The sequence below is a fragment of the Impatiens glandulifera genome, chromosome 7 (genome assembly GCF_907164915.1).
Source record: "Impatiens glandulifera chromosome 7, dImpGla2.1, whole genome shotgun sequence".
NCBI lineage: Eukaryota > Viridiplantae > Streptophyta > Magnoliopsida > Ericales > Balsaminaceae > Impatiens > Impatiens glandulifera.
In genome coordinates, this window is record NC_061868.1 from 41,301,827 (window position 1) to 41,328,678 (window position 26,852).

A 26,852-nucleotide genomic window follows, 5' to 3' on the forward strand; every position below is an offset into this window, starting at 1 on the left:
AACGAGAAGCCCTTCGCGTAACGAGAAGCCCTTCGCGTAACGAGAAGCCCTTCGCGTAACGAGAAGTACTTCGCGTAACGAGAAGCACTTCGCGAAACAGAACCCATATGATCTGCAAATATCATCATCGACATAAAAACAATAAGATGAACAAAAAAATGAATCAATATGAATCAATATGAACCAGTATTAACCAATATGAACAAATTTAATTGATTTAAGGTTTTCAGATGGAGATGCTGGAAACATGAACATAAATCGATTTGGGTTAGAGTTAGAGTTTGAAATAAAGGTATTGAAATAAGAACATAAATCTGTATTATAAACATCGATTCAGGTTAAGGTTTTCTTATCTTTGTAGATTCATGGGGCATAATCGTAGTCCTCGTCGCCGTCGCCAAAGTTTTCGCCGTCGCCGGCCGACGAACAAGAACAGAGAGAGAGAAGAGAGAGAAGAGAGAGAAGAGAGAGAAGAGAGAGAAAGAGAGAAAGAGAGAGAAGCAAAATGAAGGAAATGAAAATTTTAAGTATTTATATTAACCTAATTCACTTCGCGTTTCGCGAAGCCACTTCGCGTTACGCGAAAAGGGTAATTTCGTCCAAAAAAAATAAAGTGGTCACCAGATCAAATTTAATTATCAGTGACCACGGACGCAAATACCCCTATCTTTAGGGTCATTTAGTCCAATTTCCCTACAAGTGTATGTATAATTAATCTATTATAATTCACGTGTCCTTTGACCGTTCTTCCAAGATCATAACACAAACTCAAATATATATATATATATATCCCCTCAAATCCAGCCATCCCAGGATCATCATCATCATCATCATCCACTTGAAATCAAATTCGATTCTAAAACTGCAAATTAGGTTCAAATCCGCCATGGACAGAGACCAAGAAGAGATGAAATCCTTAGGTTTCTTTGCAATCTGCAAAGAATCTTTCAAATTAATCGCCGCATGGAAGAAAGTGTTCATCCAAATCACTCTTGCCCTAGTTCTTCCTTACGCCTTGATCTATCTCACCTACCAACAAGTCTCCAATTTATTCTCCACTAGAATCTTGGGAGACACCATCAATCTCGACGATAGTTCTACCGGAACACCGTATTACGATAGAGTATCCCGCCGCCTCTCTTCTTCATGGATGTGGTACTGGCTCATTAAGATCGTCTACTTTACTTTCCTCCTCGTTTTCTCCCTTCTTTCCACCGCCGCCGTAACCTACACCGTCGCCTCCGTCTACGCTCGCCGCGATATTGCTTTCCGGAAGGTCATGTCAGTAGTTCCCAAGGTATGAACATCGACCCATCTCTTGTTTCTTGTTCATTACAGATCTGAATTATTTGAATTTGTTTGATGAATGGGTTATTGGGATAAATTCTGGGTTTTTTTCAAATAATCCTTGTTTGATGGAATTGGTAAAAAAACAGCCCTAACAATATTAATTGTAATAATTCAATTTTCAATAACTAACTGTCATGCCTTAAATTGAAGAGAAGTCATTATTTGATTGAATTATTGAATTCCTTTGAATAGGTTTGGAAGCGATTGACGATCACATTTCTCTGCACATTTTTTGTGTTCTTCATGTACAATGCGGTTTTCATAGTCTTCTTGGTGATATGGTTCTACCTTTTGTCGAACACACGGGCCAATTTACCATCGCTTTTCATTGTATCGATTGCATACTTGATTGGATTCATCTACTTTAGTGTGGTTTGGCAATTGACAAGTGTTGTATCGGTCTTGGAAAACTACAAAGGATTTAAGGCAATGAGAAAGAGTCGACATTTGGTCAAGGGAAAGTTTTGGCTAGGGTTCTTTGTTTTGTGGTTCCCGAGTGTCATAATGCTGGCAATCGAGTTCGGGTTCCTATTCCTTGTGATCGATTTGGATGTGTTGGGAATTGTTGGTAGAGTCTTATTAGGGATACTCTTTGTGGTGTTGATTGTTTATGTGATTCTGTATTCTCTGGTTATTACCACTGTGCTTTACTTCGTCTTCAAATCTTATCACAATGAAGAGGTTGATAGACCGTCTTTGGCGAATCATCTTGGAGATTACGAGCAGTTGGCTGGTCCGAAGGATGTTCAGATGGCGGATGCTCGTGTTTAGAACACGGTTGTTAAGATTTGATACATAATAATAGTTGTTTGATGTATTTGGTTTGAGTTAGCTCGACATTATAGTTTATGTAAGTGTGTATATATATATATATGATGTGAAATTCATTTTGTTATTTGTTAAGGGGTGACTTTTTGTCTCCAATTCTCTTTATTTTGGCCATGGAATTTGAGATAGAAAAAATAGACACTTATCTTGACCCAAATTATGGAAGGACTAAGCATAATATTGTCACATCATTATCTCAATTTCAATTATAATTGGAAACACTTACTCTCATTCAAAACACCAAATTAAAGTATAAGACATAGTAATATGAATCTAAATTAGGATTATCATGTATTTTTTTTATGATTTAATTAATAAACTGTCAATTAAATTTCTTACACATAAATTAATTTTGGATGAAATAATATTATACATAAATTTGTAATTGATTAACTTTCTCAAAAATAAAAACTAAAAAAAGTTGTTTTTAACCGTTAACTATTATAGTTAAGTGGACATAAACATTGAAATTTAAAACAAATATAATTTAAATTTATAATTATTGATTTTCACCATTTTATTTTGTATGTCAATCTCAAAAAATATCTACACTAACGTATTATATATTTATCTTTTTTTTTAAATGTGTATTTTAATTCCCGTTTAATTAATTTTTTAAATTTACGCATATCAAAATTAGCTGCAAAATTATAGTGATAAATTAACAATTATCAAAAAATCAATTTTATTTAAATAAACACATTATAATTGATATTATAAACAAATCAATCAAATTCGTTCTAATAATTTTATAACTTATAATCCCTCAAACCAAATAAAACCTGTTATTACGATCATACAGATAAAAATAAAATAAATTAAAAAAAATTATATTAATATCTATTAAAATGTTTAAAAATCTTAATAAATTAAGAATAATATATTAAAATAAAAAATAAAACGTTCTTATTCCATATTTTATTCACCTTAGTAAAACAATTTATTTTCTCACATATTTCATCACATATTTTTTCCGAATGAAACATCTCATCTCACGACCTTACACTTTTCAATCAAATATTTAATTCGTAGTTTTTAATATTTAACATTGTGACCTCACACTTTGGTCAATTTTATTATTTTGATTTATTTTCAAATAATTAAAATCAAAATAATTAACACCAAAGTCAAAATATAATTAAACAATTAATTAAATTAATTATTGTAATAATTAAAGTCTAATTAATTAAGAAAAATGACCAAGACAAAAAAATAAAATTATTTAGGATAAATGTTGTAATCATTTTATCTTAAAATAATTTTAAAAAAATCAAGAGATTAAAATAAATAATTTAGGATGAAATGGGTACCCATTTCATCCCAAAAATATTTATTTAACCCATAAATATAAAAAAAAAATTGGTAAAATATTTGTCATATATTTTTTTAATATTTTGTATTTTAAAAAATCAAAATTAAAGTCAAAAGGGTAAAAGAAAAATCAATTTCATACAAACCCTTAAAATTTAAAAATAAAAATAAATAGTAATCGAGTGTAGCCGAAACCACATCCACTGGATGAGCGCTGGATTATCATCAACGTCCCAAACGCGCCCGTGTACCCCATTGTAAACGAAGAAACGCGCACCCGCGCCTCACCAGATCGGCTAATGCCCATTAGTTGAAATGCTAACGGAGCTCCCGTTTGCTGACAAAACGCAGATAGAACGCTCAACGTCCACATTTTCCCTCGAAACAACGTCGTTTTACTCATAGTTCCTCTTCCTCGCCACGATCGTTAGAGGGATAAGGAAGAATCCCATCTTTAATTTCTCAAAGATGGAACTCAGCCATTAGTCAATGTTTCTAACTAATTTGAAAGGTGAAATGATCACCCTACTACGATGATCATTTCCCCTATAAATTTATGCATCAATCATGCTTATTCCAACAAGATTGATCCAAGAACGGCCAAAACACCATTAATGGTTTTGGATGATTTGATCCACTTGAGACCTCTACCGACTCAAGAAGGCTATAAATAGTCTCCCTCAACATTTCCGAAGTCAAGAGATCCACTATCCAGCTTTAAATCATAAGAAATTTGAAATCCGCCATTAAAGTTTCAAGCTTTCTAATTTTTTTAAATCTTTGTATAAGACTCTAAACTTGGATCTAGGCATCCCAAATGCTTTCCCAAGATCTAAGGTGTGCTCTCCAATCTTTGGTATTCTTCCAATCATCCTTTAATTCATACTTTTAGTTTAAAATTGAATTTTTTATATTTCAATTTTCATAAATTTGTATATTGTCTGTTTGTTTAATTTTAGGATTGAAAATTGATAATAAGATAATTTCCAAGCTTTATGTTTTAGATTATAATCAATCAATCAACCTTAAACAAAAAAAATCCAAATTTGAATTTTAAAAATACAAAAATCGAGTTTGTTATTCTTGTACTAATTCTCAAGAACAGTTAGCCAAAAAGTATCACAACATATTTCTAATTATGATGAACAACTGTTTGGATCATGTTTGATCAATCCCGATCATATTTTATCAATATCAAAAAATTTAAAATAATTGAAAATTCTGAGTTCTTAAATTGGTTCAAACGAACATCGAATATTTTTGTTTTTGTATCAATCAAGTATATGAAGTGTAAGGAAGTTATTGGTTAGCTCCTTACACTTCAAAACATCTTTAAAACCAAAAACTTGATTTTTGGCCACATTGTTTTGAACGAATTGATCATCACCTAGGTCGATTGATACCTTGGGATGATGTTCTATATATTTCTATGAGCTTTGTGAAGCTACTCAGGCCCTCTGATCAAAGAATCCAAGCTCCCATTAAAATTGCAAAACTTGCAATTTTGATGTTCTTGAGGACTGAGAGGTCCGACCAGGATTGAGTGGTCTGACTGGTTTTCTTCATCGAGGACCGAGAGGTCCAACCAATATTTTTTACATCTCACCAAGAAGTCAGACCTAGGACCGAGAAGTCTCACACATGACCGAGAACTCCTAAACCTAGGACTGATGACTTTCACCCATGACCGAGAGGTCCGACCGAGAAGTTAGACATATAACTGAGGAGTATCGCATCCGACCGAGAACTCCTGAACCTAAGACCAATGACTTCCACTTAGAACCAAGAGGTCCGACCGAGATTTCTAGCACCCGACCGAGAATTCTAGCTTAGGACAGAGGGACTCTACACCACGATCGTGGATCCTAAACCCTGACCGAGGGGTTTCCAACCTAGGACCGAGGGTTCTTAGCCCTCGACCGATAAACCCAAGACCTAGGACACCGGTTCTAAGGCCTATTTGGTTCTTTTTTTAATTCTAGTTTTTTTTTTTGTAATTTTGGAACCTCAAACCATATTATAAAAATCCTGGAAATTTTGAAAATGATTTTAAAATATTTTTTGGATATTTCCATAAAAAAAATATTTTGACAAAGGCTCGTTTAGAATTTATTTTTAAACCCTTATGCTTTTTAAATTGATATTCTTTAGGTACTTTCCTCCCTAAGTTATCATCATTATATTTTGCAACCATGTTGTAACATGGAGCGCTATGGTCTACAATACATCCCTACAGGATTCAAAGACATTTACAAGGAAAAGATATCCAAACGACTCATAGTTGTTCCAAAGATCATACAGCATCACATTCCAAAGACATATCTTAATGCTAAGACAGTGAAGCAAAAACTTAGACGAATGAAAGAGGAAGTCATGAACAAAATCCGAGAAGAAGTTCGAAAGCAACTCGAAGCTGGATTTCTCGAGGTAGTGGAATATCCTACCTAGATAGATAACGTAGTTCCCGTCCTAAAGAAACACCAGAAAATACGTGTGTAAGTAGATTATCGGAATTTGAATAAGGTCAGCCCTAAAGATCACTTCCCCTTACCACATATCGACATATTGGTCGACCATGTTGTCGATTATGAACTGTTATCATTCATGGACGGATTTTCAGGATACAACCAAATCCTTGTGGCCCCGCAATACAAGGAAAAGACCACATTCATAATATAAGTAGGAACCTTTTGTTATCGTGTCATGCATTTTGGTCTTAAGAACACGGGAACCACCTATTAAAAGGCAGTCACTATGATCTTTCATGACATGATCCACAAGGAAGTGGAAGTATATGTCGATGACATGTCCGAAATCTCGAAAAATTTCTCGAAGAAATGTCAGCTACGACTCAACCCGAAGAAATGTATCATCAAAGTCATAGCTGGTAAAATTCTAGGCTTCTTAATCACACAAATATGAATCGAAGTTGATCCCTCTAAGATATAAGTAATCACGGTTATGTCGGTCCCTCGAAACAAAAGAAATGTTTGAGGATTTCTGGGAAAATTCAATACATTAACCGTTTTATCAAAAAACTTAGTATGACACGTGATCCGCTGTTTAAGATGCTAAAGAAAGACCAAAAGTTTGTATGTGATGAAAACTATCAACAAACATTTAATAGAATAAAATATTACTTAAAATCCCTCCCATACTCATGCCTCCTAGAGTTGACATTACTCTCACCATAAACTTACTATAACAGACATAACCATGGAAAGCATATTGACTAAATAATACGAGGACAAACTCGAAACGGATGTATACTACATCAGTAAAAGGATGACTGAGTGTGAACTTAATTACACTTTAGATGAAAAATATTTTGGGCATTAGCATGGGTCACCAAAAGATTGAGACACTACATGCAAGCACACTCCATTAAGTTGGTATCAAGATTGGACCTGATCCACTTTTTATTCCAACAAACTCTTCTGTCACCTAGGCTAGTCAAATGGATGATGATGTTATCCGAATATGACATAGTTTCATACCTCTCGCATGCAAGACAAATGTTCTACCATTTGAGCTACACTATTTTTGTTATATTATTATAATGATAAGAATATATATGAATTGAATATTTTTTCTAACGAGACAACCACGTGGGGGAGTCGTTGGGCGAATCGTTCCTCCCAATCGCTCCCTATATATTATTCCATAAAAAAAAACATAAATCCAATACTAGGTATATTTGTTTATCTTAAGCCAAAAGGTGTTAACAAAAAAAAGAGCCATAACAATCAAATATTAGGGGCATTGGTATATTTTAGGCCAAAAAGTGATAACATAAAAAGAACAATAAATAAAACCCGAAATCATATAATAGAGGTATTTGTTAGAAAAATACATTGCTAATGGAAAAAGAAAAAGATAATATTATGAGAAAATTCAACGACGCAGAATGATATGAGATCTAACTCTTCTATACTTGGTTCAACTCCGAGAGTTCTTCTTCAGATAAGGAACCTAGAGTATGTACACCAACAAAAACAATTATTTTCGCAATGACACAAATCAAATCAATGATGCGTTTAATTGAAAGACATCACCCAAGCTCTAATGCGTTGATACACAATCGATTCATAAAAATTTGCAACAAATTTGTTTGGTTGAACAACGACATCGTCAACAAAACTATCATATATACAAAATTTCTTTGTTAACGTAAATGTAATTTACATTTATCATAAAATAAATTAGAAGTAATAAGAAAACTTGATGACAATCAACTTATAAACCAAGTTAGAATAAGCCATTGAAATTGATGTTGTGACTAGTGTTATGTTAAAGATGCTCAATAGTTTATCTTGAATGGAAACTCAAACAGCATGAAAAAACTAAAAGTAAAAAAAAAAAATCCTAAACTAAACCAAGTTGCATCAAAGGCTGCAATGCATTTGGCATAAACTTCCTAGCAAATAGGAAACACAATGTCATAATATTTCCATTGTAACTACAATTGGTTCCAAATCTTATCCGATTCAAAAGCTCTTCCGAGATAGACTGTCTATCGAATCTCCCTGGGTGTGGAGCCGGTTTGGACCAATCGACCCATGTAATTGTCCTATTTGAGTTATTCTCGGGGCAAAGAATGTTCAAGAGTGTGGGGATGTAATGCTCGTCCATGTAACATGGAGGGCTACAATGTTGTTGAAAATTTGGGTAATATTTTTGATCGCTTACAATCTTCATGGCTAGATCGCGACTAATCTCGAACCATTGGGACCCTTTACGCCACTGGGAGATGGTTATGTTTGGCGACATTAGAGGATTGTATCTGCCACGTCCACTCTTCCTAGGATCATCGTACGAGGAAACAAAGCTTTGGCTGGAGTCCATGAGGTGGTTGTAGACAGTTGTAAAGTTGAACAAAGGAATACATGACTCAGAGAGCAATATGAACCTTTGGTTGGAGAAGTCAAGAAGGGCATTTGCCAATAGGCGTCGTTCGGCATCCACCATAGTTGGTTTTCCCCATTCCACTTCCTGTTATTCAAGGCAAAAGAACTAATTAAAAAAGGTAAAAAAAATACCAAATATGTTTTTAGACATACATTATTAATTAGACAAAATAATTGTGTCTCCACCTAGTATAAGCTCAGGGAATTTAATAATAGTAAAAGAATATATTTCCTTGTGATTTCTCAACCTAAGACATCAAATTTTTAGTCTAGTGAGAACAAGAGATGAATATTAACCCTAAGATTTTAGGTTCGAGCCTGTCAGGCGGCAAATTTTGTGCCTGGATATTAACCTTAAAATCTTGAGTTCGAGCCCATAAGGCGACAAGTTGTGTGTGATTAAGTGTGTTTGCGAGTTACATACTTAATTCGTTGTTCCATTTTTAAATTTTCCTCAAAAAAAATTCCATTACTAATATTAATATTAGTATGGTCCACTTTATCAATTATCCTAATATTGATTAAAGTGCTAGTCATTGTCACTTTATTCCATTTTCCATTAGCCTTTGTCATAGCCAAATTTTTTAAAGTGCTAGTCATTGTCACTTTATTCCATTTTCCATTAGCCTTTGTCATAGCCAAATTTTTATTATTGTCTGGTTTAATAGCAATGAAATATAAATTTGTTAAAAAAAACTCAATGATTTCACCTTATAATTCTTTAAACTATTTTATTGAGGACAAGAATAAAAATGTAATGTATTGATGTCTCTTCTCAGGAGAAAATAAATTTAAAATTCTGAAAAGTAAATAAATATTATTCCCAATAATTTAAAAGTGAATGGTTTAAAAAAAATCAAATAAATTTCCAAAAAAACTGAATATTAATTAAATTAAAGCTAACCTGGCTAGGAACCCTTGTTCCAAAAAACACATTCCCTTGTGTGATTGATTCATTATATGAAGGATCAGGATGGACATAAATGGAATACATCCCTTCATTCCCTCTAAAGAATTTTTCCCACAATGGACTAAAAGGTAATGGTCCCCTTGTCAAATACATAAAAGCAACCTTACCAACCCCAAACTTATGATCAATCTTCGGTAATATTGATGATGCTCTCAAGAATAGCTCCTTGTCTTCCATACTATGCATTACATTTTCCTTCTCGATGATCATCGTTGGAGGAGCATTAAGCGTCGGTTGTAATTGCTGCAATGGAGATTTTGGTTGGAGAAATAGGGGATCAAAGGTGGCGGGCAAGAAAGAATAAGAGAAGGTTGATTTTAGATATAATGAGAAACCCTTCACGTAAAAACTGCCAGTGAATCCAATGGATAATCCAACAATGAAAAATAGGAAATAAGAGACTTTATTAAGGTTTAGACGTGAACAAGTGAAGGGATGTTGAGCATTTTGATGAGTCCTCATTTCTTGACTCTTTTTTTTTTTTTTTTTTTCTCTCCTAAGATAGAAATGAAAGACTTTGGTCGTTCTATCCTTATCCTAAAGCTAGGAGATAAACATATATATAGATATATCATTAAACTGGGGACTATTTGGAACTTTATTTTATTAATTGGTAGTAGTGGTTTTGAAACTATAACACCTTTGGTGGCTTTTTATCCAACCCATCTCTTTCATGTGTTACCATTCATATACGTGGAATTTAACCAGGTATATATTGGAGTTAGGCAGCTATCAATGGTGGATTTGTACTAGTGAAATTAATTTGATAACATCATTCATGGGTCATGCTTCCATCTGGGCGGATACGAGGAATATACTAGAATTAAACTCAGCCTAAAAAAATATTATTATATGTTAAATCTTTATGTATTTAAATTTGTTATAACTTATAATAGTTTAGCAGTGTAAGTAGTTTTTAAGATAAATAACGTATATTTAAATTCTCTAAAACTAAGTTCAATTCCCTATTTTTTTATATTAAGTTCAATTCCCATATTAAATCCACTTGAATAATCGGACTTTTGGGCCAACCCAATTCTTTATTTATTATAGTTTCTATAGTTATAACCCTAGATTGTTATGTCATCATCTATGTAATAAATAATCTTCTCAATAATAGTCTCTCTTTTAGATGAACGTAGTCAAATTTTATCTTGATGAATCACGTAAATTTTATCTTTACGCTATTTTCACGCATTTCGTTACAACAAACTGTTATCAGAGCTAGGTTAAGTCGGTCATTTGTTTTTCTTCAATTGAAATGACAACAATAAATATTAAAATCAACAAGTTCACGGGGATAAACAATTTTTAACTTATGGAAGATTAAGATACGGGCTTTACTGAAACAATAAGGCCTATGGGGGTGTTGAAAGTGTCAGCATGAACAAATATAACCATTGAATTGGCCATTCCGGAGGAAAAGACACATTATCAAGGTCTTAAAAGAGTAGAAGGTCACTAGGTTATGGTTGAAGTTGGAGAACCTCTATATGACGAAGTCCCTCACCAACAAGTTGCTTCTGAAGCAACGTTTGTTCACCCTACGAATGTAGGAAGGTAGATTAATTAAATTATATTATGTAAGAATTAAAAAATATCAATGTTAAGGTTGATGATGGTGAGGATGTTGCCTTAATTTTGTTAGTATTTTTGCATCCATCATATTAAAACTTTGTATAGTCTTTTATTGTTGGAAAATATCTGATCTTCATTGTCACTGCATCTCTGGTTGATCTTGTCGACGATATGTTCTTCAGATAGACTATAATACAAAATATTGGTTCTGATTATCAGATTTTTTAAGAACAATTATGAAGAAATAAAACTTTGGAAAAACTGGAGAGGACAATAATATTTGTTAAAAAAAAATTAAATAAATATTGTATATCAACTTTTGAAAACAACAATTTTAAATTAACTTAGAAATCTTAAACTACTTACAAATCTAAACTCATTAGTAATTAAATAAATTCTAATATATAAAAGAAAATAAAACCAGCAACTTTCAATTTACTTATAATTCTCTATTTTATTATTTTTTTTCATAATCAATAGATTCTATCAAAAAAAAAAAAAAAAAAACCGGTCCGATCAATTCGTTAGTCAGGTAGCTCTCTTGTCAGTCCACACAATTGTTAAAGATACAAATTTTCGTTTGGATATTAGTTTCTAGTTTCTACAAAACAACACACCATTCAGTATTACCGATGATCCTTCTTCATTCTCCCCATCCTCCACGATTACGATTAATCTCTCTTTGCAATCCCGTCGGTGGTCTCCGCAGCATTCACAGTCGTCGGACCCTATATTATGGAACCAAAATATCACTAGAATGCAACCTCCGACACAGGTCTATTTCACCTCCTACGAGCACTGAGTTGGGCATTTGTCCTCAGGAAACGAACCCTCAATCTTTATGCTCTTGTGGAAGACGGCGGTTCGTCGGAGCAATTGCTACGGCCCCGTTCCTGCCAATTCTTCCGTCATATGCATCTGCTTCGCAACTTGATCCTGCAGTACTGTACTCCTCTCTTTCTATATATACATTTATCTAAGCTTATAATCAGATACATAGGCATCAGGAACAAATCCTGAATTGGGTATTAGTTGATTTTTAAGATGAACAAAAAAATAGGAATCTTGTTGAAGTAGGTTTTAAATGACTGTCAAATGCAGGATATGTTGAACCAAATTCATCCCCCAAGGGCGGATTGGTATGAGGAATTTTATGCATCAGTTATGGCTACAGAAATGAAATCCTATGAATCAGAGGTTTTTTGGTCATTCTTTTATTCATTTTTGTTGCTATATCAAAATAACAAATATCTAATCTATGTTCCTTGTTTAAAAAGATTTCAGGGTATAAGTCACAGATATTTGCTGATCTTGGTAGAGCTAAAACTGTTTTAGAAATTGGAATTGGGACAGGTCCTAATCTCAAATATTATGCAGACAGTAGTAACATAATTCGTGTTTATGGAATAGATCCCAATAGAAAGATGAAGAAATATGCGCAGGAATCTGCTACTCTTGCAGGGTTGTCGTCAAGAAAATTTGATTTTATTCCTGCGGTATTCAAATAACTTCAATTTCAAAGATCTATTCCTAGTTATGAAGTTAAGAAGAATAGATTTTTAGCATATTTTTGAACAAATCCTTATGCTTATTAGTTTATTTATTGAAATTACAAATCAGGTGGCAGAGGCTTTGCCATTAGATAGTGCTTCCGTTGATGTAGTTATTGGAACATTAGTATTATGCTCTGTGCAAAATGTTCATGCAGCCCTTCAAGGTACTTTGATAAATCTCTGTATTATTTTAAAGGCCCCAACGATACCCCAATCTGATTGTTGGATTTTAACGTTTAACTATCTTCCTTTTTAAACATACAAAGCATTTCATACACATTCATTACTCAACACACATGATAGAGCTTTTGGACGGTCTATCCGAGAAGGATCATCTCTGATTATTTTGTTTGTGAGTTGAAGATAATTAGCATTCTTGAGACAACAATTTTTAGAATACTTTGATTATATTGAGAAAAGCCATTGTGGGAACATTAATTGAATAAACCAATCTATTCAAGATATATGTTCGGTCATGAATATCAATTTTTTAATAACTAAATTTTTTTATTCTTATGGAAAAGATTTAACTTTTATTAAAAAGAACGCGTTCAAACGTTAATTGAGTAAAATTACCTCGAACGGAACCATATCCACTCATATTGTTTAGTATAAGGATTTCATCATTCACGATTTAAGATCGTTTATCATATTTGTATATAGAACAAAAAAATAATGAAAATACCTTTAAAATTCAAATATAAATCTATCAAATTAAAAGAGATTGTGTGGGAACACTCTCAAAGAAACATATTTGAAAGAACTTGTAATAGTCATTTGATGTTTTTTCCAAGACTTCCTCAAGTTCCATATTTACCAAAAGAAGTATCATTTTGCTCTAGTGACATCTTGACATCAGTTTTATATAACTGCAAATTCTTCATATTCTGAGTTCTATATATATTGGATGCAGAGATAATGCGTGTCCTTAAACCTGGTGGGAAATATCTATTCGTGGAGCATGTGGCTGCAGAAGGTGTTGAGATTTTCAACTTCTTTTTCAGTCTTTGGAGATCACTCATACTAATGACTAATCAAACTTTTTCTTGGGTTTTCATTTAGATGGGTCCATACTCAGATTCATACAGGAAATTCTCGATCCTCTTCAGCAGGTTGTGGCTGATGGCTGTCACCTCACCCGGAAAACAGGAAAGCACATATCTGACGCAGGTTTTTCCAATGTTAAAATGAACACAACTTTCTTGAAGAATGCCTCACTTATAAGTCCACACATATTTGGAATTGCTTTCAAATAACCAACAAAATCGAAGATCTGTTTCCACATTAGATATTTAAATGAATCTTATGAGTATGAATATTTATGGATGTTCTAAGTATCTGGTTATTGTGATCTAATAAAAAAATGCTTAAGCAAATCTTGGACTTCATTTGACTATATTAAGTGATAATTTTTCATATAGAAATAAAAATATAAACTAGCAGAGATCCGTTTATTTGATGAATCTAATAGAATCTTAGTGGCCTTTAGAATTAGGATCTATGAGAATGAATATATTTGATGGATCTTTATTGTTATTGGTAGGATCAACCATTAGTTTTGTCGATTGAACATTAAGGGCAACAAGTGACTGCTGGTAAGTGATTACAATTTTAAAACTTATTTTGCTAACCGAATCGATTGGTGTAGACTTTTCCCGTTTCAGCAAGAAACCTCCCTAAATTGTTTGGATTTATAGGTGTTTTTAAATGGAATTTTAGATCATTATCTAAACACATAGTCCCAAGATCTATAGGCTAACTGATAAGATTGTTTACTATAGTTAATAGAGGAATACATGGTGTTTGAACTAAGTTAGGCCTTGTGGTATCGATGGAAATAAGAATCGCAAACCATATGTGTTGCTCCTCTAGTTAGTCCACACGAGCTCGGTTATCGTTGATGGGAAACTCTATTTTTCAAAATAGAACATTTTCCCAATTAATTGAGTATAAGAGACGGGCAAAACAGAATAAATCAAAACGACAATGCAAAACAAGTTTTAACGTGGAAAACCTCTCTTCAAATTGAGAGTAAAAATCATGGGATCAGTCAGACCACTAAACAATCCACTATCATCAACAATGTTACAAACATGGGTTTACTCTAGATATAAATTAGTGTCACTAATCAACTGCATTAAAATCACACAATAGTCCTAGAAAATAGAAACAAATAGTAGAAAAAGTAAGATCAATCAACCTTATCAATTCTGTAATTCTGGTTTCACTTCAACTGACTTAGGCCTTGTTTGAAGAAGTGGTTTTTTGGATTTTGTCTGGGTTTTATCCAAAAAACCCTTATTTGATAAAAAGTAGGAAAAATTTGGTTTTTAAAATTTAAAGACTAATTTGTCCTTTGACTTTAGAAGATATGGTGTAGGTGAGAGAATGATGGTTTAGAAAGAGAAGATAAAATTATAGGGTAGTTTTGGTATTTAAATGATAAAATTATTTGATTTGATGGTTGATAAAATGTTTGGGTTTTGGGATAAAAACTAGGTTTTATCCCAAAAACTCTTTCATCAAACGAGGCCTTAGAAGACCCAGAAAACAGATATTCACCGTTTAAAATATAGCCCAAAAAATAACCAACAAAATATCAATGTTTCAAGCCAAACAAACGGTGTAAACTCTAGCAAACGAAAATCTTCTCCAGTTGCTACCTCAAACCCTTGAATTTGTTTTTGTTCTGATCTCTCTCTTGTTGTTTTCAAAACCCAGTTAACCTAAATAAAACATAATGTCACTTCACATTATATACTCTAGGCCTAAATAAAGTCACATCAAGTTAGGACTCTCCAATTAGGAGGACAAAACCGAACAAACTCCCCCGACCGAGTAGTTGGAGGGTAATGTCAACCCGACAACCGAGCGATAGAACTCAAACTTGTTTCGTGACAACACCTTTGTCATCATATCTGATTCATTATAATATTTATAAATCTTTTCAAGTTCTAACATTTTCTCATCCAAAGTATCACGAATATAGTGATAACGAACTTCAATGTGTTTAGACTTTGAATGAAATGAAGAATTTTTGACAAGATGAATTGCACTTTGATTATCACAAAATAAGACGTACCTTTTTCTTGTTTCAACTCAATCTCCATTGTGAATTTTTTCAACCACAATAACTCTTTTGTTGCCTCCACGATAGTTATAAGCTCGACTTCGGTAGTAGAAAGAGAAACACACATTTGAAATTTAGATTGCCAAGCCACAGATCCCCCGACAAAAGTCACCATATAACATAGGTTTCTAACATCACAAAGTTAGTTGAAGATTCGTTGTTCCCGGAGATATCTCATAAAATTCACTTCACGGCTTCCTAGTGATGTCTTATCGGATTTGATAAATATCTACTCACCAAACCAACAACATACACTATATCAGGTCTAGTACAAACCATAGCGTACATAAGGCTATCAACTACTGAAAAATATGAAATGTTCTTTATACAAAACTTTTCATCATCAGTAAAATGACAATCAGTATAACTAAACTTAAATTGAGAAGCTAAAAGAATACTCATCACTTTAGCTTTGTCCATATTAAAGCGTCAAAGAACTTTCTCAATGTACACCTCTTGTGACAAATGCAACTTTCTATTATCCCGATCTCGAATAATTCGAATCTCAAGAATTTGACGTGTTGGCCCTAAATCTTTCATGGCAAACGACTTGCTCAAAGTTTTTTTAGCTCAATGATTTTAGAAATATTTTTTCCAACCATCAACATATCATCTACATAGAGAAGAATAGTAATAAAATCATCAGTATAGAGAATTTTCATACAAAAACGCAATGATTAGTTTTGTTCATCTTGTATTCATGTTCAATCATAACTGAACTCAACTTCCGATACCATTGACGTGGTGATTGTTTCAAACCGTACAGACTCTTCACTAACTTGCAAACATAGTCTTCTTTCAGTTTGTCTTGAAAACCCTCTAGTTGCTCCATATATATCTCTTCTTCTAAATTTCCATGAAGTAATGTTGTTTTCACATTTATTTGTTCAACCTCTAGATTAAGGTTATCGGTTAAACCAAGAATCACACAAATAGATTGTATTTTCACCATAGGAGCAAAGATCTCGCCAAACTCAATACATTTTCTTTGCGAGAAGTTTTTACAACCAACCGAGCCTTATATATAGGCTGTAAAGTATACTCATCTTGCTTCAACAGATAAAGACATCGATTTTTCAAAGCTTTCTTGCCCTTAGGCAGTTTTGTTAGCTTAAAAGTGTTATTCACACGAAGAGATTGCATCTAATCTTCCATGACATCCATCCATTCCTTTTTATTTTAATTTTCCAATGCTTCTTGAAAACTCTCGGGTTCTTCAACATTAGTGAAAATACATACTCATTTGTTGAGTATCTAACTGAATGACGTTTTTGTCGAGTTGACCACCTTAGTTCATTAAAAGTTATGGACTCCTCAACATTTTCATTTCTTTGCTCATTTTCATATCCAACAATAGATTCACTACTAGAGTCAACATCAACAAAATCATTAGTATTTAAAGGATTACCAGAATGTAATCTCATACCTTGATTTTCAGTTTGATCGTTGTTGATGCTTATCAAGTTAGGAGCAACAGGAGGTAACACATTTCTTGATTTTGTCTTCCAACTCTGACCTCTCATCTTTGGGAACATGCACATAAACTATACACTCAAATACTCGAAAATGATCCTAAGAGACATTTTTATCACTCCAAACATGATTTGGCACATCAAAGTTTAAAGGAACACATGATGTGAAATTTAACACATTTACCATTATACTCAATGTTTCACCCCAAAAGTATTTTGACAATTTTGATCATAATCGAGTAAATTTGAGTAACAAATTTATTAGAATTATTAACTATTAATGAGATTGTTAAAAGTTTTATTATATTATATCAAATAATAATTTAAATGTATAGATTAAATTTATAAAAAAAATATTAAAAAAATAATTTAAATTTATATTAAAATATGAATAATCAAATTTATAAAATAATAATTTAAATATATATTTATATATAATATAAATAATTAAATTTAAGATATGTTTAATAATAAATTATAATTGTTAATGTTCAAATATATATATATTATTTAAAAAAACTTAATTTAAATAATAAATTATATTAATTTAATAAAAACAAAATAAATTCTAAACAAAATTATATGTTGAATCCACCCCGCAATCATCAAAATCTACCCAAAAAAACAGATATTTTTCCAAAGTTAGTTGTGGGTGGGGGTGTGCCATTTATTTAGGTCTTAGCTGGGCCACATGGATTTAAGAGCCCGTCATAATTGATTTAAAACATCAAATTGGCCTAGGAGAAAATATAAAATGAATTTGCTTGGCTCTTTCATGTTTATATTCTTGTAAATTGGGTTATTTTAAAAAAAAACATTTATATTTGAAATTATTTAATTAAATTATTACCATATTTAAAATTTAGACTTTACAAAATATCAAATAACTGTATTTTAATATCTCAATTAACTAAGTAATTTAATTAATAAAAAATATTAATTATCAAAAAAAAATTAAAAATAACTAATAACCCAATATCAACCACTTGGTATAGTATAACACAAGAATATCCACTTGGTCATAATTCCAGTCTTCATTTAAAAAATTAAAATAAATAAATCAATTACATTAAATTCATTTGTTATATTCAATTTATTAATTTTAACTTATTTAAATATTTTAAAAAATTATGAAATGTAATATAAATATAGTATTTTAAACATAACAACAAAAAAAACAATCATCTTGTAATAAAACACAACTAAATTAATTATTAAGAAACAACATTAAAACATAAATTTTAACATTAACAAACTTCCTAAATTCTTAAAAACACTATTGAGTTATGCAACTTGCATATACAGATTTTTCAGAATTAATTATACCGACGATAGTATTAACATGTGGCCCGTATTTGACTACCGCGTAAAGACTATTCAAATTTATCTTTCTATTTTTGGATATTTATATAATTCGTTACATTTAGAAACAATCATATATCTATCTATCTCTCTGAAACTAAAATTCAGAAGCTTCAAATCCACGACACTATGAACTTCAGTGAAGAAGAAAAGGTGAAATCTTTAGGGTTCTTTGGAACGTACAAGGAATCGTTCAAACTAATAGGGGCATGGAAGAAGGTGTTCTTCCAAATAACTCTTGCCCTAATTCTCCCTCTCACTTTGATCTATCTCACCTACCATCAAATTTCCAACTTCCTCTCCATTAGAATCATGGGAGACACCATCAACCGCGACGATATTTCCACCGGAACACCGGTTTACGACAGAATATCCCGCCGCCTCTCCTCCGCATGGATGTGGTTCTGGCTCATCAAAATCATCTATTTCACCTTCCTCCTCGTTTTCTCCCTCCTCTCCACCGCCGCCGTCACCTACACCGTCGCCTCCGTCTACGCTCGCCGCGATATTGCTTTTCGAAAGGTCATGTCCGTCGTTCCCAAGGTATGGTCAGTTAATTACCATGGTGTTATAGTGGAAAGAGTCGACCTAACTAAGAAAAAAAAAAATTAACGGGTTTTATTCTCACTTAAAACGCTTTAAATAAAAGTGACAATGGTCCCCGTATACCTGATATTCGAGGGTACCCAATGGTCGGGTTTGGATATTTTAAATTTAGGTCGGAATCGGGGATGGGGAGTGAAAAAGATACATGATCGGGTTCGGGTTTGAGGAGGGTGCAAAACCCGATTCTGAAAACCGATACTCAAAATATTAATATTAAATTGCATACAAATAGGGTACCCGACGAATCGGGTAAAGGGGATACAAAATAGAGTTACATATCGAGTTTAGGGTCTGGGTCGGGTAGTAAAATGAATATCAGTTTCGGGGATTGGTACTTCACTGCCCGACTAGTAAAATATTCGTTATCATTCCTATGTGTGTCATACTAGACTAAACTATCCGGTGTCATACTAGTTCTCAATAATTAAAAAATTAATTATTATTATTCCTGTTTTTTCTCACCAATTTAGTGATTCCATTAAATTTTTATATTTGAAAATGAATTAGGTGTGGAAGAGGCTGGCAATCACATTTCTATGTACATTTGTGACATTCTTCTTGTACACCACGGCATTCGTCATCCTTTTGGTGATTTGGTTCTACATTTTATCACGAACATCAGTAAACATACCGTTTTTCATCATTATATGCATTGTTTTCTTGCTCGGATTCGTGTACTTGAATGTGGTATGGCAATTGACAAGTGTAGTATCGGTTTTGGAAAATTACAAAGGATTCAAGGCTATGAAAAAGAGCAAGGAACTGATTAAAGGAAAGTTTTGGCTAGGATTCTTTGTTTTGTTGTTCCCTGAGCTTGCTATGCTAGCAATAGAGACGGGGTTCATGTTTGTTTGGTTGAGTGTTGATGTGCTGGGAGTGGCCGGTCAGATCTTACTAGGAATGCTATGTGTGGTTTTGATGGTATTTGTGATTCTGTATGCTTTTGTTATTGAGACTGTGTTTTATTTTGTATGCAAATCTTATCACAATGAAGATGTGGATAGACCGGCTCTTGCGAATCATCTTGGGGATTATGAGGAGTTGGCTGGTCCCCATGGAATTCAAATGGGGGACAATCGTGTTTGAAATCGGGATCGATCTTGATAACATATTCAATGTTTCGTTAAGATATTTGTTGTTCTCTTTTTTACTCATAAGATATATATAGACTTGAAAACAAATGTTGATTTCAAGCTATCAATTATTGCCTAAATTATTATTACATATATTCATAAGCTTATAATTTATTTTTGGAGGAGTCTACATTAATTTATCACAATCACACTCCTTATGTCACTTAAATTGTTAATTCATTGTGAATTAAATTTGAAGCTTAGGGATATATAAACTTGTTTATTTGTGTTAAACACATATTTAAACTTAAAAGGAAAGATGAGTCCTCACAAAAAAAAAATAGGGATACATACAATATTATTTTTAAAAAGTATATATATGTTTAACTAACATGTAGTTTAATTTATTGATTTACGAGGATAATTTACATATGAAAAGTTTCTCGGTCATCAAAAAATAATATTGCAATTTTGGAGATGGAAAAAAAGATTGCGGCTAAAGATGATCAAACACGGAAAAGAACGATGTTAAGAGCGTTTAAGCGACACAAAATTAACCTCTTCGGTGTGCAGAAAATTCAAATCGTCAAGGACAGTGAGTGATTTAAGCATAAGTTCTTCACCAAATATGAAGAAATAAATATCAGATGAGGCTGTCGACATCACTGCATGTGTTCATCTGTTTTTTAGATTTTAAAAAGTTATTATTGTCTAGTTTAAAATATATATAAAAAACTAACTTATTATGAATGACAAAAAATTACTCATAAAAAAGAAGTTAGATTCAGATCCGATCAAAAGTTTAAGTTAGTATAATTTTATATTTAATTGTATATATAGTTCAATTACAATAATTTTTAAATGTTATAAACTATATATACAATTAAGGGAAATTTGGAATAGTTAGAGAGTCCTCACAAATGAGAACATGAAAAAACAAATCATTAAAGTTATTAATGAAAACTAACACAAATTTACGAAAACTTTAAGTGAGTTCTTAAAATTTGGTTTAAAGACTTACCTGAATCATGGTTGACTTAGAGTTGTCATGTTATATTGCTACCGTTACCGTTAGTACTGGTCACTGAAAAACTGGAGGTAAACACATATATTTTCTATTTTATTTTTTAAACAGAAGTAAAGTGTTTATTTTTAAAACACAATACTCAAATGTTTTTATCCCAAAATAATATATGGAAATTACCTAACATTTATTTATTTTAAAATTATATAACGTAACTATGTAAACATGTAACCAAACATTTTTTTATTAGGATTCCATATTGAATTGGGTAAACTTTTTAGATAAATTTAATTTCAGACATATTCGTTGAACTTAATTGATTCATACCTTAACTTCTACATCTTTATCCATATTGGATCTAAATATTCACAATTATTTGAATATATGAATCTATTCATTCAATAATTCATATTCGTTAGGTTTTAAACTAATTTTAAAATAATTAATTATTCTAAATTGAGTATGAAAACATCAAGACTTATTTGGTAATAAAAAATTAAGAGAGAAAATAATAAATGATTTGTGATAATTTTGAAGATGTGATGATTTTTTTGTAAAAAGTCTTAAATGTATTGATATATATATAATTAAAATAAATAATAATAATTTAAAATAAAAAGTATTTTATTATTTTTTGCTAATGAAATAAGTAACGTGATTAATGAGAGAGTGAAATAATGTTTAATTTGTATGGAATATTTTATAAAACTCATACAACCTAATATAATAATACCTAATATATTATAAAAAAATTGATATATCTTTAATTTTTTTTATGAATAATAATATTGATTAATATATTCAGCTACTAAGTCGATTATAATCAATGAAGACCCTACATCCTACCATATAACCAATCGAATAAGATGTTTATGGTTCAAATTGAGTCCGTATAAGTTTGGCGCTTCAAACTAGACGTTCATTATTACTATTACCTTTCCATATTATATATATATATATAATATGTAAAGGTAAAAAATTTAAAATATTATTTTCAAATATATTTGCATTTTATTTTTTTATTTTTTTAAATATATTTGATTTTTATTCAGTAATATTTATTATACAAACAAGATCTAAATAAAATAATCACTTATTATGAGATTGATTATGGCTTTCATGCCTTCTATTTAAGGAATGCCGTGTTTGACTCAATTTTGAGGGTTGGATTGGGTCATTATTTCATGGCCTTAGGTCATAGACTTTATTAATAACTCAAATTTAATTTAAGATTACAATAAATAACTATATCAAACTCTACAATTATTCAAATAAAAATTATGTATTCTACCTCCCTCTTCCTCTCTCTCTATATAATTTTATTTTTTTTATATTTTTATATTAATATTCCAAAAGAAATGAATCCCTCTCCCCTCTCTCTATATATAAATTTTATTTTTTTATTTTTTATATTAATATTCCAAAAGAAATGAAGAAGAAAAATTATTACAAAAGTTTGTAATGGATACTGAGTAATATTAGTAATTAACAATGAAAGAAACAAATAAGTTTATTAATCAACTTGTGAAGTTAAGTCAAGCTAATTTTTTAAAATGGTTTGTATAATAAATTGAAAAAAGAAGAATTATCGAATTTTTAGAAAAGTTATTAAATGGAAAAAGAATAAGATTTTTTTTTAAATTTTGTTTAGAGGAAGAGAAAATAGTTATAAAAGTTTTTAATGGATATAAATATAGAGGAATGATAAACTTAACAACTCCACGAATCCGACATGTCCTGTCAGGTTGTCCTCCCGTTCCGAAAGCGCTCATTTCAGGTCTCAAAACGCTCATTTCGAGTCTCGAAAACGCTCATTTCGGGTCCTGAAACGATAAATTCATGACATTTTAAGACCGTTTCAGGACTCGAAATAAACGTTTTGGGACATTTTGAAAAAAATTTCTCTCATATCCATATATCATGCCACGTTGATGCGTGGACTTACTCATTTTTTTCGTTAAATTTATTATTTTTCATAAATCTAATATAATAAATATTCAAATTAGTAATATTATTGATCGCGTGTCGAGCCAAACAAAGGGACTTTTCATATTTTCTGACATTATTTGGTGGGATTTTTATTTTTTTTAATAAAGATAGGATTTCTAACTTCTAACAAAAATAAAAATAAAAAAAAATAAAAAAAAAAAAGGTTATGGGCTTGTTCAAAATTCGATTATTAAAACAAACATTATTCGGATATTAAAAAAATATAGTTATTTGATGATGAACAACTTGCTATAACTATCTAATAAGAAAAATTATAATAATTTAAATGATATGGTCAATAAATAATAATAATAAAATTGTAAGTTATTTTGAAAGATGAGTTAATAAGTCAATTCAAACAAGTATAAATTATAACATCATTATGGTGTAATATATTCTTTTCCTATAAAATCTCCACTAGTCTCTAAACTAAAAAAGTAGAAGAAACAACATAATAAATTTAACTCTAATTCAACAAATATTATAAACAGCAAACAAAAAGCTCAGATTTATAATTTAAATCTACATCTTATTAAAAAAGATTCTCTAATCCCTTGAGTTCCTTGCCATATTAGAGTTTAAAATATTAGTCCATAAAATACAAATAAAAAAAATCCAAGATCATAATCCTACAAAGATGCAAGTCTCTTAAAATATTAATTAGTTAAGTCCATTAAGGAGAAGGGGTATATAGAAATTAGCCATATCGATGCGATTGGACAACACAAGTGCAATAAACGGACATCAAGTTGAGACAGCCGCTGATTTTGAGAGAATGCCTTCCCGGGCACGTGTGCAATGCAGGATTTGAGTCGCATACAGCTTGGACCGCTTTGGGTGTTAAGGCTGTGCATTGGCTTATGTTCAAATTCACGAGCCCTTCTTCTTCTTGTTCTTCGTCTTTCACCCATTTTCGTGTTTTGCGATTCATTTGGCTGTGAGCAAGGGAGTACATTGCTTTATCCGTGATGTTGTGACAGTAGTAGAGCCCAAGTGACTTTAAACTAGGACAGTTATTTGCTAGATCAATCACACTTATATCTGCAACATCATCAAACACATAAGTAAATAAGTAATGCCAACTTCTCATTTGCATAATCAAATCTGAATATGCCTTTGGTTCAAAAACTGCCAATTCTCGTCATATACTTGAAAAGTTGTGGTTAGATGGGAATAAGAATACAGAGTTAGGAAGATCAAATCCTAGCCCAATACCCGGTTTCCTACCAGTATCTTGATTTCACTTTGAGACAGATTAAATTCGAATCGAAGCTCAATTTCAACAACAATAAGCCATGGTTTGATGTGGATTAATTTTAAAGACTCACTATTCAATCAACAATCTACACCTAACTCACTAGGATAACTCAATTGAAAAGAGTTTTGCTATAAGAGACCAAAAGTAGGATTTACTAATGAAACAAGCCCCTGAGTTAACCTACATCAAACACACGTTTATCTGCAAATAGCCCTAAATCAAGCAAGGTCTAAATATATGCAAAAATATTAACATGTAATCTACTAAAAATGCACCTGTAATTAGGATACAGCCACACAGATCAAGAGCTTGCAGATTAGGACATCCATGAGCTAAACAACTCACTCCAGCATCACCAACCTTCTCACACCATCCTAAATTCACAGATTGCAGTTCATTGCAGTAATATCCAATAGCCTAACAAAAAAGAAAACATCACAAGTTAAAAACCAAAATCAATAATATGATGAAATCCAGGAAGACTAATATACCTGCAACACGTTATCAGATGCAGCGTTAACACATCCACAGAGATTCAAATATTTTAATTTTCTACAAAACTGAGCCAGGTATATCAAAGCTTTATCACCAAAAGATGAACATCCACTGATATTAAGCCTTAACAGATTTGGACAACCATCTGCTAACGAGTACAAAGACTGATCAGTAAGCTTGAAACTCTTGCTAAGATCTAGTTCCTGTAAGTCGTAGCAGCAGTTGGCAATAGTCTTGACTGCATTATCTTCAAGCTGTGGTTTGTTCTGGCGAAGAATTAGTCTCTGCAGTTGTGTAAACTTCGGAACAAGAGACATAACCAGACCATTCATATTGTTCTTACACCTGTGACAAACAATGATAATATATAATTTCACTCAATTGCAGATCAAACAATTGATAGATTGAAATCAAAGAAGAAATAGATAACCATGATAATGAGAGATGAGTAAGTCCCCTGCTAATTCCATCTCTCCATCCACAACATACTCCCGAAGCAACAATCACCGTTCGATCATCTAGAAGAGAAACGATTCGAAGTAACAGTTCCATTGGAAGATCACTCCATCCAGTGAGATGAATCTGTCTAATTCCGATCGGACATCCAATTCCATTTCCGGCCACAACAGATATCATCATCTTCTCAAAACACAACTTCAAGTCTTCAGTACTCAATCCTTCTCTTCCTACCATTTTACTGTCACACAAAAACTGTATTTAGCCTAGATTTTGCGTGATATTGAAATCTGTAAAACGCTATCTATATAGAGTCTAGAGAAGACGATTATCTAAAATCGCATGCAGTATAACTACTTGAAATCTTCACTCTATATCGAAAAAATCGTTTGCATCAAAATTATGATAGTTTTTTTTCCGTAAGAACGCGAATACAATCGAAACATCTCTACTTTTATTCCAATGCATGGAACTATAACCGTAAATAAAATTGTACAACTTATGATCTGTGTAAGCAAAATCAGATGAGTTCATAGAGAAAAACCTCAATGATCGGTGGAAAACTTCTTCTTCTTCCTCTTCTGTTCTTGTTCTTCTGCTGGTGTGTGTTTGTGTGTGTGAGAGAAAGATAGAGAGAGAAAGGTTTGATCGGTGCGGCTTGGGAAGAAGCAAAAACAGGTGTTGGTTTTCTACTGCATTTACGCTTCTTTTCGCCACAAAAAGGAACGTTTTAGAACAACTTTATTTTATTTTTAAAAATTGATAATTTTTAAGAAGTAAATATGGAGATAATGAAAAAAATTATTTTATTTTTATTTGATATAAAAATATGGTTGAATTAAAGAAAAACTTTCTAGGTGGAAAGTAATTAAAAAAATATTTTTTATATAAAGTTACATAAATAATAACAAACATAATTTTGATTTTTGATAAAATAATATAAATATATTTATAGCAAATAAATAAATATAGGGATTGTGTGTTTAAGAGAAAATATAAAATATAACATAAAGACAAAAAAAAAAATATATTCTATTTCTATTAAAAGTGAAGTTCTATTAGTTTTCTTTTTCTTTATTTATATTTGTTTTTGAAAATAAAACTTTCATTAAAAATTAGGATAAAATCAAAGATGGTATTAATCCCTTAACTAATAATACTTTTTTCTTTCTTATTTTTAAAGATAAAACAAAAAAAAAATTATTCTAATTTTTTTTTTTTTTGGATTGAGAAAATGGTTAAAAAATTAATTGTTAATAATAATATTATTTTTGCTATTTAATTTTCGGTTGCTAATCACAACTATTATCCCTAAAGTTTTGGTAAGGGTACATTAATGATAATAGATCAAATATAACAATAAATTAAAGCATAAGATTTCATTAATAAGATTAACAATAAATTGAAGCATAAGATTTCAATAAGATTTTTTTCCAAAACTTAAAAAGAAACAAGTTCCAAAATGGCATGATGATCAGAGAGGACAAATT

At 31.5% G+C, this 26,852-nt stretch overlaps 5 protein-coding genes across 5 annotated transcripts; 3 read left to right on the top strand and 2 right to left on the bottom strand.

The window, feature by feature from the left end:
- Positions 1–825: 825 nt before the first annotated feature.
- Positions 826–2,253, top strand: LOC124945637. The gene is made up of 2 exons (XM_047486103.1): positions 826–1,297; positions 1,543–2,253. The coding sequence occupies exons 1-2, from the start codon at positions 887–889 to the stop codon at positions 2,119–2,121; spliced, it is 990 nt and encodes a 329-aa protein (XP_047342059.1). The 5' UTR covers positions 826–886; the 3' UTR covers positions 2,122–2,253.
- Positions 2,254–7,737: 5,484 nt separating this feature from the next.
- On the bottom strand, positions 7,738–9,828 carry LOC124909920 (glycosyltransferase BC10-like). The gene is made up of 2 exons (XM_047450549.1): positions 9,301–9,828; positions 7,738–8,481 (listed from the first exon to the last, which is right to left on the bottom strand). Exons 1-2 carry the CDS (start codon positions 9,826–9,828, stop codon positions 7,855–7,857), a joined length of 1,155 nt encoding a protein of 384 aa, XP_047306505.1. The 3' UTR covers positions 7,738–7,854.
- Positions 9,829–11,486: 1,658 nt separating this feature from the next.
- LOC124945558 (putative methyltransferase-like protein 7A) lies at positions 11,487–13,885 on the top strand. The gene is made up of 6 exons (XM_047486012.1): positions 11,487–11,885; positions 12,046–12,141; positions 12,222–12,440; positions 12,565–12,661; positions 13,411–13,473; positions 13,560–13,885. The coding sequence occupies exons 1-6, from the start codon at positions 11,577–11,579 to the stop codon at positions 13,751–13,753; spliced, it is 978 nt and encodes a 325-aa protein (XP_047341968.1). The 5' UTR covers positions 11,487–11,576; the 3' UTR covers positions 13,754–13,885.
- A 4,645-nt stretch (positions 13,886–18,530) lies between these two features.
- Positions 18,531–20,330, top strand: LOC124945698. The gene is made up of 2 exons (XM_047486177.1): positions 18,531–19,004; positions 19,575–20,330. Exons 1-2 carry the CDS (start codon positions 18,591–18,593, stop codon positions 20,151–20,153), a joined length of 993 nt encoding a protein of 330 aa, XP_047342133.1. The 5' UTR covers positions 18,531–18,590; the 3' UTR covers positions 20,154–20,330.
- Positions 20,331–23,833: 3,503 nt separating this feature from the next.
- Positions 23,834–25,616, bottom strand: LOC124946150 (F-box protein SKP2B-like). The gene is made up of 4 exons (XM_047486719.1): positions 25,337–25,616; positions 24,903–25,251; positions 24,687–24,828; positions 23,834–24,194 (listed from the first exon to the last, which is right to left on the bottom strand). The coding sequence occupies exons 1-4, from the start codon at positions 25,597–25,599 to the stop codon at positions 23,851–23,853; spliced, it is 1,098 nt and encodes a 365-aa protein (XP_047342675.1). The 5' UTR covers positions 25,600–25,616; the 3' UTR covers positions 23,834–23,850.
- Positions 25,617–26,852: the final 1,236 nt, after the last annotated feature.